The 12695-nt window shown below is 35.2% G+C and overlaps 3 protein-coding genes across 5 annotated transcripts; 2 read left to right on the top strand and 1 right to left on the bottom strand.

Moving 5' to 3' along the window:
* The first annotated feature begins 2162 nt into the window (after positions 1–2162).
* rplp2 (ribosomal protein, large P2) lies at positions 2163–4672 on the top strand. The gene is made up of 5 exons (XM_079378277.1): positions 2163–2252; positions 2990–3113; positions 3716–3764; positions 3872–3973; positions 4537–4672. The coding sequence occupies exons 2-5, from the start codon at positions 2991–2993 to the stop codon at positions 4611–4613; spliced, it is 351 nt and encodes a 116-aa protein (XP_079234403.1). The 5' UTR covers positions 2163–2252; position 2990; the 3' UTR covers positions 4614–4672.
* Positions 4673–5292: 620 nt separating this feature from the next.
* LOC306845454 (uncharacterized protein) lies at positions 5293–9435 on the top strand. 3 transcript variants are annotated; one of them, XM_079378272.1, is made up of 5 exons: positions 5293–5372; positions 6234–6536; positions 7404–7536; positions 7669–7791; positions 7946–9435. In XM_079378272.1, the coding sequence occupies exons 2-5, from the start codon at positions 6335–6337 to the stop codon at positions 8421–8423; spliced, it is 936 nt and encodes a 311-aa protein (XP_079234398.1). In that variant the 5' UTR covers positions 5293–5372; positions 6234–6334; the 3' UTR covers positions 8424–9435. The 3 variants fall into 3 exon arrangements, with proteins under 3 accessions (XP_079234398.1, XP_079234397.1, XP_079234399.1); XM_079378271.1 differs by lacking the exon at positions 5293–5372 and having other exon boundaries at positions 5975–6536; XM_079378273.1 differs by lacking the exon at positions 5293–5372 and having other exon boundaries at positions 6014–6536; positions 7422–7536; positions 7946–9429.
* On the bottom strand, positions 9103–12695 carry LOC306845453 (uncharacterized protein). The gene is made up of 5 exons (XM_079378270.1): positions 12631–12695; positions 11247–12087; positions 10998–11135; positions 10059–10129; positions 9103–9856 (listed from the first exon to the last, which is right to left on the bottom strand). Exons 2-5 carry the CDS (start codon positions 12076–12078, stop codon positions 9521–9523), a joined length of 1377 nt encoding a protein of 458 aa, XP_079234396.1. The 5' UTR covers positions 12079–12087; positions 12631–12695; the 3' UTR covers positions 9103–9520.

Here is a 12695-nt window from a genome sequence, read left to right as displayed (position 1 = left end):
TTTAGGAATAGTAATAAGCAAAGGTGTTATATGAAATGGATCCCAAAAGTAATATTATATGCTGAATATATATGCATGTATCAGAGTATGTCATAATCTGAAGATTGTGACTTCCAAGATTTTCTGCATATAAGTATTATACCCATATGTTATATAAATATTTGCATGTGCACTTGTAAATGCAAATACTTGCATCCAAACTGCTTTAGTCATGCTCAAATGGAAAAGTAACACTTAAAGTCCAGTGACTGTAAATGGGTTCATTAAATCAATTAAATATTCCCGAATACAGTTAAAATAAGTACAATTGCAGAATAAACAATTAAATTTTCTTAAGTTTTTCAAAGAAATAAAGCCATGTTAGATGGCTTTTTGTCAGCAACTTGTAGCATTATTCCCCTTATTTGCCATCTGTTACTTCAGGATTTTGGAAAGTGCTGAGTGTCACTAAGTCCTAGTGATCTCCTTAGTGAGGTGTGAGTTCATAATCATTCAGACATGCACAGCAGCCTTGACGGGGACAATGGAAATGAACCAACTCAATTAAAATGGCTACAATTAATTAGTTTCATTCAAATAATTTAAATAAGGCATCCTTTGTATGTTCTCAAACTTCAGGTATTAAAAAGAGATTGAAAACTAATTAAGCTGCTGCCAATTCAATTACTTAAGGCTTTATTCTTCGGCTGTGCCCAGGGAAGACCAACAAAAGAGGACGCGCCGGGAAGAGGCCTGTCTCCACAAGTTGGAAATTTCATTACAAAAGCAATTTCCAAAAGCCTGACTTTTGGAGAGCATTTAGCAGGATGGCAGAAGGTGACGGAGATGTGGAGCAGCGGGAGATGGAGACACAGGAGATAAACAGTGATGAGGAAGCACTCCTCCATTTCAGCAAATACAGCGAGGCTCGGGCCGCAGTGCCGTGGGAGCAACGCACATTCAAAGAGAAGGTGCTCCACCACATCGATCGGATCTTCCTGAGTGTTATGGTACTCTTGTTGCTGGTGCTCTTAGGAGAATTCCTGTATAAGATCTGGTATGTGACCAGCTGGAGGAAAACCCTGGAGTTTATTCTGGAAACTGTGTCTTACCTCTTTACACAAGAGAAGGATGAAGAGCTAATAGAACTGTAGATGCTTCTGAAATTCACATCTGTTTTCCTTGATCAGAGTTCCACTGCTTTCTACATCAAGATGGAACTGAAACCGAATCTAAGATTGTGTTAATTACCTGATATCTGTTTAATATTCTGAGTCAGTGTTTGTGATTGCCATTGTGAGCCTTTGCTACCGTAAATAAAAGCTTCTATGTGTATTCATTTTGTATTCTTTTAATGTGGTCATGTCAGGAGCTGTTTGTTTTACTTACTGAAGTGCTATTCTAATATTTGGCTATGATGTAATGTCAAGAATTATCTTTACAAGAGGTTGCTCTTGCAGTGTACACAAAGAAAGGGTTCTTTACATCAGCATATGATGATATGTCATGCCTCATTCCTATTATTTTTGCCTCTACTAGAAAAAAACAGTGCGAAAGAAAAATAAGTGATGTAATTCATAAAACAAAAAGTTGTTTTGTATCAAAGTCAGAACTGAATGGGGGTTAAGGCCATTAAATGCCACCAAAAGTGTCAAAAGACCAAATCAGAGAAATTTAACTAACGTTTTTTAGTTTCATACTGATATTTTTTTTAGATTTAGAAGATTTAGCTGTTCATCTCTTTATTCACTAGTGTGAGGTGTTGTTGAATGTGTAGCTAAACTGGAGGGGATTAAAACATTAAACCCAGTAATGTTTTTTTTTCTAAGTATGTATATAAAAATGACTTAAATGCCCTAATTGAACAATGGCTTAATTTAGTCTAAGCCCTGTCTGTGAAACCAGGCCTTAAATTTAAAATAGAGAGATGGTTCACAATCCACAATTGTTAAGAAAATGTATTTTATTTAATAAACAATCAAGTCTGGCATAAATTATATTACGCTTTGTTAAAGGGAAAACGCCTTCATAGAGGTACAAATGCCTAAAATCAACAAATATCGCCCTGATTCACATTCACTCATAGCACTGACAGCAAGGCATAAATGAGGATAAAATAGTGGCCAATCAGCGTTTGCCATTTTGACAGGGCGCACCATGCAGCCAATCAGATCATCGCATACAGCTGCATTCTTCTCTCTACTCGTCCAGTCGTCCTCTCGTTTCCGGAAATTGCAGCGTGACCGACGTTTCGTGTCTTTCGCAGACTTAAAGTATGTTTTTATCGACATTTTAACACTAAATCTTGCTTTAACTTCGAGTTTATATGTTGAACGTGTTCAAGTATGTTTAGGTAGTATATATGATTAAAACCCCCGCTGTAAGCACATGCTATAGCCATACTCCATTTTGTTTCCTTGAGCTCAGATTAGAAAAATGGCAGAATGTAATTAAAATTAATAACACAGCAAGTCGTAAATGGTTGGAAAATTAGGTTTTAAAGTTGAAATGCTATGTAACATTAAACAAAGCACGTGTGACAGTTCACTTGAGAAGTTCAGTCCCAGTAAACATCTGACCTGGAGGCTTTCTCTCGACCTCTGGGACAGTATAACAGTTAATTTATCATAATTAGCTTACAATATATACATTTCTAATTGAATACCATGTTTTCAAAATTAATAGAATCCGTTGTGCGACCAAAGATTTAACACAATTTAGATATTTTTGTTTTAATGTATTGGAGCTGCATTTGAGATATATTATATTAAAATATAATTCAGTATTAATAATAATAATTATTATTAAATGTATATTACAATATACAAGTATTAAATATACATATTTTGCCAAAATTCTATATTATATATATATATATATATATATATATATATATATATATATATATATATATATATATATATATATATTCAATATTCATATTTATAGATAATATGAATAAAAGATAACTATAAACAATCCCATTAATCAGTTGTAATATTTTTTCTAGAATGCGTTACGTGGCCGCTTACCTGTTGGCTGTTCTGGGTGGCAACAACAACCCATCCTCCAAAGACATCAAGAACATCCTGGGGAGTGTTGGAATCGAGGCCGATGATGAGCGTCTTAACAAGGTTCAAATAGGCCTGTGTTTAAATCATCTGGTTTTTATACAAGTGTTTTAGAAATAAACTTCTTAACCATGTTTAATTGGTTTTCTGCCTTTTACCATTCACCATATGGACCCTTTTCACAAGACACGTTTCATCTGCATCATAAATCCTTGAAGTTTTTTTTTAATATTTAGATTTGTTTTTTTTAAATGTATGTACATTTATAACACTATACTTTGTATTAAATCATCTTCGCATCAAATTACAACAAAACTAGTTAATGCTAATGCGAGGGTGTGTGGAGTTTTTCTTTTGCTGTTTGAGCAAATAGGAATGCAAAAAATATATTTGTGGTACTCTCCCATTCACTGCTCTCAAAGTTAACCCAACTATGACGACTTCCACTGCTGAGAAACCCAGAAATGTGAAAAAGGTCCATTAAATAAATCTCTTGGGTATATTCTATTGAAATGGTTAGCTATTATAAGGAATTCAATACAGTTAGGGTGGTTTTGCACATGCAACTCTGTTGCCCTGGCTTCCTTGTTCTTAATCAGTAAGATGGATGCTCACATAATGCAGCAAATTCCCAGATTGATTCAATCTCTGGTGTTACTCAACAGGTCATCAGTGAACTGAATGGCAAAGACATCAATGAAGTCATGAATGCTGGTGAGGCTGCTTTGTGTTTACTGTTTGACCTATATAATATAAAAATCACGTGAGCTGTGATTTCTTCATAAGTCTCACTTTGTTGCTTTACTTTTATTTTGCCACAGGCCTCTCTAAGTTAGCCTCCGTTCCAGCGGGTGGTGCAGTGGCAGTTTCTGCTGCTGCCGCTGTTGGCGGTGGTGCCGCTCCTGCTGGGGAAGCACCTGCAGGTGGGTACTTCAATTAACCTGCTACCAAGGTTTTTATAGAAGACTGAAACCATTAAACCAAAAAGCTACAAATATTTCTCATTTCTCATCAAAACTGCAAAAAGAATTGATCAAAACTGTGTAGACATTAAGGATGAAAAAAGACAAACATCAAAATTAATGCATTTTAACTGAAATAAAAACAAACTATAAAAATAAAAACTAATAAAACTATAATAGTATCTTAACAAAAAAAAGCACTGTATGGTACTGACACCAGTTTTATTCATGTATAAATCTATTTGATGATATAGGTTCTACTGAAAAAAGTCATTGTTTAGTTTTCCAGATGCATTACGTTATATGTTAGCAAAAGGTCCCCTTTCACAGTTTCAGATCCGTTTCCTGGTGTGAGTGATCTTTTTTCATTAGTAGATGAGCGTCACCCATTACACACTAATTGGTTTGTAATGGATCTGATCAGATAGTAGCATTCCTGCCTTCTTCCCTCATGCTAAATTGCAGGAGTCCAAACTTTAATTTCAGACAGGCTGATCTGGTCCATTTGCATGTTTATTTTTCAGCGGAAGAGAAAAAGGAAGAGAAGAAAGAAGAATCTGAGGAGTCTGATGAAGACATGGGCTTTGGTCTCTTTGATTAATCTTTCTTTTGTATCTGTAAAAATGCAATAAAAAATGAAAACATTTGTGTTTAAAGCTGCCTTATGTTAATTTGCAAAATGGTACATTTTGTTTTTTTTATATATTTTTTTCTTACAGATCTAAGATGAATAGATTTCATCAAACAAAAAAAAAAGGTTCTGAATTCAACTCAATGTTTTCTCTAAGGATATATGGTTGTATTTTTTTGTAATCTCTTAAAGGTGCAAAATTGTATGGGAAAACTGGTAAAGTTTAAAATAAGAAAATAAAGTCACATTGTAAACTATTGTAAATCCACATATGAAGGCATGCTGCAAGATAGAATTCACAATTAAGAAATCTTGTAAGTTGAAAGCCATGGTCAGAATTACTTTGAATTGTTTTACTCAATGAACTGGTCTTCAATAATAATGCTATTTTAAGCCTTCGGAGGAAGTTCATGGTGACTTTTCTAAAATAAGACATGCTGCTTGGAGAAAAACACGAGTGCCTGGCAAAAGCCTCTGAGCATGTGTTGGTCAGAAGTCAATTACATTATTGCAGCCATCAATCACTAGTCGGGTGTATAAAAATAGGTCCAGGTGGCCAAATAGCATAAACTGGCAATGCCTTGTCATGCTGACTGCCCACTGTCACACTCTCTCTCTCTCTCTAAAATAAGCTTGAGCTTAATTCACTGCTCAGGGAAAATCAGGCTTTCAGTAGAGCTTCTGCTGCTCTCCTCTCTCCCTGGACGGGAAAGATGTTATGAACTGTACGTAAGTAAATTTGACACATGTTGGTTTGTTCTCAACTTTTTTGAGGTTAAATGAGATTAACTGGTGGTTTATATGTGAAATATAAAGAGTATATATTTTGGAGGACACTATTGTCTACAATTGTAATCGGTTCCATTTAAAATAAACATGTATAGTTCTGTAAAAATGTAATGTATGTAATGATCAGGATTGGGGGGCTAAAAAGGTGTTAAGGGTTAATAGTTCACTTGAAAATGAAAAACAAACAAGAAAAATGTCACCATTTACAGACCCTAATAAGAATTTCTTTCTTCTGTTGAACACACACAAAAAATAAATTTTGAAGTCATTGGTTATCAGCAACTGGTAGGTTACCAACATTCTTCAAAATATATTTTGTGTTCAAAAGAAGAATGAAACTCAAAGAACAGCTTCATGGTGAGTAAATAATTGCAATTTTCATTTTTGGGCGAACTTTACGTTTTGAATATTTTAATTTGTTAGTCTTTATAAAAGACAACATGCTTGCAATCCACTTGCTACAATGATATAATCCACCAGCCATTTCAAGGTTTTTAACATCATGGGATGTTGTTATGAAGCAGTAATTTTCCATTGCTGTTGCTTGTGGAATAATAACACTTGTTCAGTTTGTGCTGGTCAGTCTAAGTCCGAGCATTGAAACGTACACAACTAAGACTATTCAATAAACTCTGCTCTTATTTTATCATCGCTTCATCTCCTGCTTCTTCTCATCGCTGGCTTTACTCAGTCAACTTCTTGGCTGATAAAAGACTGTTACAGTTTGGGTACCAGATAAGACTTGCTGTTAACAGATTTGTGGTATTAGACAACTTTGCTGACTAGTTGTTCTGTTACCAGACAAAACAGATATTTGCTGACAGGATCTGGCATCCGGGGCTGGATCTAATCATTCTGGTGTGGAGGTATGATCTAACACAGTTCTACTTGAGGACGTGAAGATGAAGAGAACACACGAGGTCAGAGAAAATAAGATAAATGAAGAAGAAGAGAAAAGGTGGGCCAACACAGAGCCTTTTAAACATATACAGGCGAATACTGAGTTACCAGAGGAGTACTATCATGGGCTTGAGGATTTACCCTGGAACCTGAACTCACTGGAGCAGTTACTGTATATCAGCCTGCCAGCATGGATACAAAGAGGTGAGTAGCCCAATAACGTACATGATTCAATGCACTTCCAGCTTTAGTTAATGACACTCAGCTTTCTCTGGTGATTTTGGGGAAAGCTTGCATCAGAGCTTTATGAGGGCCAGTGGGCAACCCTCCATCACTCTTACCCTCATTACGCCCCTTATATCCCACCTGCTCTACAGAAGGATCACGTCGGGCAAATGTTTTTGCGGTACAAGCTGTTCATGACTGACATGAGTATGACAAACAGTATCTAGTGATATACAACCCTGAAAAGTATTTAAACAGTGAAGTTATGTTCAAAATGCACTGTAGTATGTTAAAAATATCAAAGCAAAATAAATAAATAAAAGGAAATATATACTTTTATTCATCAAGGATACATTAAGTTGATCAAAAGCCAACAGTAAAGGCTGTTCTTTTGAACTTTATTTTAAGTGAATTTTTTTCCGCTTACACAAATATTAAGCAGCAAACTGTATGATATAATAAGAAATGTTTCTTGACCAGCAAATCAATATTATCATGATTTCTGAAGGATCATATGACACTGAAGCTTGGTGGAACACAGCTTTGCATCACAGGAATATCTTACATTTTAAAATAAAATTATTTTTGTTTTTATTGTATTTTTGGTCAAATTAATTGCAAAGATGGTTCAGAAACATTGATTTAGAGAAAATATATATAGCAGAATTTGTTTGCAGATTACACTTGATTTGATAATATTTAATGAAATATTATTTAACGCTAAAGTTATTTAACATTTTGAGGCAGCTGTATAGTGATTAAACAATAATAATTAACAGAATTATACTTTTCATATTTGCACTGTATGTAAGAATGCACATGCTAAAACAAAATCTCTTTCTTCAGCTTTGCTTTGTAACTTAGCTGAGCGGTTTGGCATCTGGACCTTCCACAACAACATCCTGCCGTGTCGTCTCATATCCTACACCCTACTGCTGTACACTCTGCCTGCTTCAGCTGTCATCTCATCCATCTATAGGTCAGATCTTTACTCTAAATATGTTGCTTGTGTTTATATTTTCTGTGTATCTTATCAGTGCATGAGATACAAAGAAAACTACGTAAGCACCTACTGTCATTCATGTTTTATGTGTGTTTGGACTCCAAACAGATTTTTGTGCTGGGTGAAGAAAATTCCCCACCAGGTTCTGAATGCGGGCAGGGAATTCAAAGAGGAAGTGATCACACATCTGTGGTTAGTCTTTGCACACTTGAGAGGACTTTTGCCGAACAGGTAAAACAAGTAGAGCAAAGTTTTGCATCCATGATTGAGCTTTTCATTCAACATGAAATGAAATTAGCAACCCATTTAACTTCCATTATGTGACATTACAATGTGAATGCATTGTAGATCTTGAACTTATTACCATGTTCCTGAATTCTTTCAGATTCCTGCTTTTGCAAATTCCAACTTTGCACCCCACACTTGCTCTGTTTCTCGCACCCTGGTCCTGTTTCCCATCTCTTCCCTTTACGTTCCTTCCTTGGTCCTCTTTTCCTTTACTTTCTCTTGCTTTGCGTTTTCTGCCACGGTGCCTCTCCTCTTCAACCTCAAAGAACCAGCCGGAGCACAGGAGCCAGATTCAGCCTCTCTGGTCTAGACGACGATCTCTCCTCTGCTTCCAGCTCACCGGATCTGGTGGTTTCTGCAAAAATACAGCTGGCATCCTTACAGACGCAGATCCACTATCTTCAGCCTTCCTCCTGCAGCTCAACTTAAAGTTAGAAATGGACAGCCATCCTGAACCACTACAGCTTCCGAAGGACCGGCTAGATTGTGAGGGAAGTTTATTACTAAACACAGAAGTAGATGAGAATCTCTCTTCTCCTTTTATTTCTGACATGGATGTAAAAGAGGAAGACTGAATGACTGTGTGTTATATTGCAAACAAAAGTCTCTACTGCAGAATATGCGGTTAATACTCTCAATATGTCAATGTAAACATATCAGTGTTATAATTAATTGAAACTGAAATAGAACTGAAATTAAATAAATGTTAGATAAACCTAAAAAGAATAAAAATGAGAAATGTTGCTTTGGAAAACAAGTTAAAGTACTAAAATGACTAAAACAAAAGCTATATGGAAATATTTTTTTTTAAACAAAATCACAATGACAAAATTACTAAATGTAAAAATATAATAAACATGCCATAGTGATATATTGTTTTATGTATGCGAGACTGTAATCTAATAAATGCATTATCAGGTTGGATTTGGACAGACTGATTTCACTGTGCATACTGTTTATTAAAAAGAAAAATAATTAAATTAAGGATGGATCAAATAGAGCGATGAAAATAACATTGCACAAATTAGCATTAAACTATATCACGCAATAGTTGGCTGTAATAATACTGTAATATTTTTGTCATTCATAACTAAATTAGCTTTTTTAAATTTTAATTGATAATTATTTGATATATAAAAATGTACATAAATATTTTAATATAACAATACATATTTTTTGTATTTGTATACACATTTTTAATTACAATTTTCCATAATTTAAACTTAATTTTAGAAGGAAACTAATGAAATCAGCAACACTTGACAAAACGTGTTTATTCAATATATTAAATATTTATTAATAAACATTCTGCATATGCCTGCATATACAGTTACAACATATCTAAAATATATATATGCTCAATATTTATGCTTAGTGTGTAAAGCTTATAAATTTGAGTCATAATATATAGATTCAAAAATGCATTGTGTAAATAAAACAATGATTGCAGTTGTGCAAATACATCATAATTTGGGGTTTTATGATGTAAAACTACATAACATTTCACATGAATGTATTATGATATTACCAACCCAGTTCTTTATGGTGTGTGTTATTGTGCAAAATTAAACAAACAAGTCCTATTTTAAAATCCTTCTATGGCTTGTTTTGTGTTGCTACATTTCCAAGGTAAATCGAGCAGTAAAACTATGTCAGCTAGAAGTTCATGCTTCTACAAGCTAATGAACTCTTGATCAGAGTTCTGTGTTTTCCGATCCTCTGCTTTAATGTCAAAGAGATGCGGATGGTTCTCGCTCATGTGAGTGAAGCGATCTTGGAGATACTGGTTCCCGAAGCCCATGATTTGGCCCGTGGCTTGGCGGTGTAGATTAGCCACTCTGGCTGTGAAATCCAGAGTGAAGGCGAACTTCACCAGCTCTGGTGCCACGACAGGTGGCTGGGTTTTGCTATGGGGAACTTCTGACTGCACGTATTGATCAGCCATTTGCTGGAAGGATCTATAGGTGATTCCATTCAGATAAGCGGTTATGGTGCTGTTCTCTTTCAGCTGGGGGATGGAGGAGGAGGAGGAGATCAGAAAACATTAGTGATCTAAAGAAAATTGGTGGATCTCCTTTAAATAACACATTATAAAAAATGGCAATACTTGGGTGGTTTTAACATTTCATATCTGTTCATATAACATCTGCAATACAAATAAAATGTCTCAGTAATATTTAGTGATTTCAGAAGGAATGAGACACACTTACCTTGATATTTATTAAGTCTCCTTGCTCTTTTATAAGTTTTATGATATTCTCGATAACTACTTCTTGTGAGACTAGTTTGGGAAAAAATGAGCAAATATTATAAAATATACCATTTTTGCTTTGAGCAACAAGAAAATCACAAGAACAAATTACAACCTGAGGATAAAGTCTATTTACCGATCATTCAAAACCTGGATACTGGGTTTCTTTTTGCAGAACACCAAAGATACATTTTGGAATCATTTTCACTCAGCTTTTATTATGCCGATGACATCTACCAAACTCTAAAGGACAAGAAACACCATAAAAGTAGTTCATATAATGTGTGTGCTGTATTCAAGGACTTCTGAAGACTTTGTGTGAGAATTTTCAGAATGGAAAATGATATTTTCGAAAGCAGAGGGGAAGTTTATAATTAATTGATAATTAGTATTACTTAAAAAATAATGGACTCTTTTTATGGCACTTTTTGTCTTGCATGGTCACTATGGTGTTCCACAAAAAAATAACAGCATACGGTTTTGGAACAACGTAGCATGAGCAAATGATTATAGAATTTCTTTAAATTATTACTAAAATGCTTTTAATTATAAGCTTTAATGCTTAAGTAAATGCAGTTTATTAAACAAATAGAAATTTGTTCCAAACCTGTATGACTTTCTTTCTTTGGTGGAACACAAAAGAAGATATTTTGACGAATCTTTTATGTTTCACCAAAGAAAGAAAGAAAGATTTTGGAACAACATGACAGTAAGTAAATGATAACAGCATTTTCATTTTTGGTGTGAACTATCCCTTTAATCTCCCCCCTATATTCTGTTGTAATTCAGACACTGAGACGCAACCAGCTGAACCCTATACTGGTTTGTGTTGTTCTGTGTGTAATATTTAACCCGGCTCTTTTGCATCATTCAAATAGTCTATTATAATAACACTCACCATTTACACCATTCTGGTCTGTTATTTGGGTGGCATTGCTATCGGCTGGACTGTCTTTCACTTCATGCACAATTCTCTCCAGTTCCTCTGACATTTTCTCATAGTATGAGTTAGTGGATTCCATTGCCATCTCAACAGCTGTTAAAAATCAAACTTTATTAGAACTTTTTTTCCCTGATATATGCAAACTAATACAAAGGACATACATAATAAAGTTGCATATACATGGAGAAAATCTGAGATACATACATTTTTCAGTGGACATATCTCCACTTCGCCTCCATTTTAATGATCTCCTGTGCAACGATTTCTTTTTTGTCGATTTTGAACGGCGCAGGTTGATATCGCTTTTTGATAGGGCGTCACCTAAAGGCAAACAAGAAATTTGGGGTGTTGAGGGATGGGAAAGAGGGAGCTGTTCTTCGGTTCTCTGATGATCTTGCTCCTTTTCACTGTTTCCTTTGGAAAACCAGCTCAAGAAATTCTTCCATACAGTGGGTTTCTTTGTCTTCTTGCCTTCTTTGTCCTTCCTTTCCATTGTAGAAGTCTCCAGATTTTCTTGCACATTTGAATGCATATTTCCAGCAGTAACTGTACTTGTTTGGGGGGCTAAAGCATCAGTGCTTTGCCCACCTTCCTCTTTGGCCAAAAGTAGAAACTTCTTCTTGGGTTTGCTATTGGACTTTTGCGACGCATTAGAGCCATCGTCGCGACACAGACTCCCTTTAACTCTCCATTTTTTAGATATCTTCTCAGACAACGTCTCCCTTTTATCCACTGGTGGTTCAGCGACGGGCTCATATCTAATGTCCTCATCTGAGATGGAGGCTTGTGAAGTCAAATTCAGAGATGTATCGCTGGAATGTTTGCGATCTCTTGTCTTGCGATCTCTTGTCTTGCTCTCTGTGATGGCAATCGATTTGTTTGATCTTAGCTCCTTTCTCAGAGGACATTGTGATCCATCATTAAGGCTGAGACTTCGCTTTACATACACCTCCAACAGCCTTTTTCTATCCTTTTCTCCCACTGAAAGCAGCTGAGGGGTGGGCTGTGTATTCTGGTCAGTCGATATGGATGCCATACTGTCATACTGCAAAAAAATGCATAAACATTTGCATTAGTGATTTACTAATATGTTTTTTTTATTTTATTTCCAATGCTAATAAGCAGGGAGGCTGATGGCTAATAATATATAGAGAAAGAGAGAAAACAAAACATGCAAAAAAATTAAAATTTACTGAACTGCAAATTAACACTTATTTGAATCAAAATTAACTAATGAAAAACAGAAAAAAAGTAAATTTTTGGCAGACAAGCTAATCGTCCAATGCAAAAAATCGGCCAAAATGTCGTCCGATTAATCGTTACATATTACTGTAGGCAGAACATCACCATTCATTTTCATTGCATCAAATCCCCCTTTGTGTTGATCAGAAAAATAAAAATGATATCGATTTACATGACTTTCTCCACATAACATAAAGGAGACTAAATTTGAGTTTTTACAGATCTTAAAATCATTTTGAATACCATGGTAATGGCACGTGTACAATCAGCTAACAGCGAAAACACAAACCTAAGACAATATTACAAGACGAGCGTTACTTGAATATATTGAAGATTTGAAATAAACCTTTGTCTTTGTCTTACTATTTCTCGGACTCGGTGTTGGTTCAATCTCCAGTGGTAACCGACCGT

Source organism: Barbus barbus (genome assembly GCF_936440315.1).
Source record: "Barbus barbus genome assembly, chromosome: 25".
Lineage (NCBI taxonomy): Eukaryota > Metazoa > Chordata > Actinopteri > Cypriniformes > Cyprinidae > Barbus > Barbus barbus.
Note: the sequence above shows the minus strand (reverse complement) of the source record. Positions and strands in the feature narration are given on the sequence as shown.

Coding starts and splice junctions, on each gene's coding strand:
- rplp2 (XM_079378277.1), top strand. CDS start 2,991: ATGCGTTACGTGGCCGCTTACCTGTTGGCTGTTCTGGGTGGCAACAAC. Junction 3,765..3,871: donor CAATGAAGTCATGAATGCTG/GTGAGGCTGCTT, acceptor ATTTTGCCACAG/GCCTCTCTAAGTTAGCCTCC. Junction 3,974..4,536: donor TGCTGGGGAAGCACCTGCAG/GTGGGTACTTCA, acceptor TTTATTTTTCAG/CGGAAGAGAAAAAGGAAGAG.
- LOC306845454 (XM_079378272.1), top strand. CDS start 6,335: ATGAAGAGAACACACGAGGTCAGAGAAAATAAGATAAATGAAGAAGAA. Junction 7,537..7,668: donor GTCATCTCATCCATCTATAG/GTCAGATCTTTA, acceptor GACTCCAAACAG/ATTTTTGTGCTGGGTGAAGA. Junction 7,792..7,945: donor AGAGGACTTTTGCCGAACAG/GTAAAACAAGTA, acceptor GAATTCTTTCAG/ATTCCTGCTTTTGCAAATTC.
- LOC306845453 (XM_079378270.1), bottom strand. CDS start 12,078: ATGGCATCCATATCGACTGACCAGAATACACAGCCCACCCCTCAGCTG. Junction 11,136..11,246: donor AGATATGTCCACTGAAAAAT/GTATGTATCTCA, acceptor GATTTTTAACAG/CTGTTGAGATGGCAATGGAA. Junction 9,857..10,058: donor GAGACTTAATAAATATCAAG/GTAAGTGTGTCT, acceptor TCCATCCCCCAG/CTGAAAGAGAACAGCACCAT.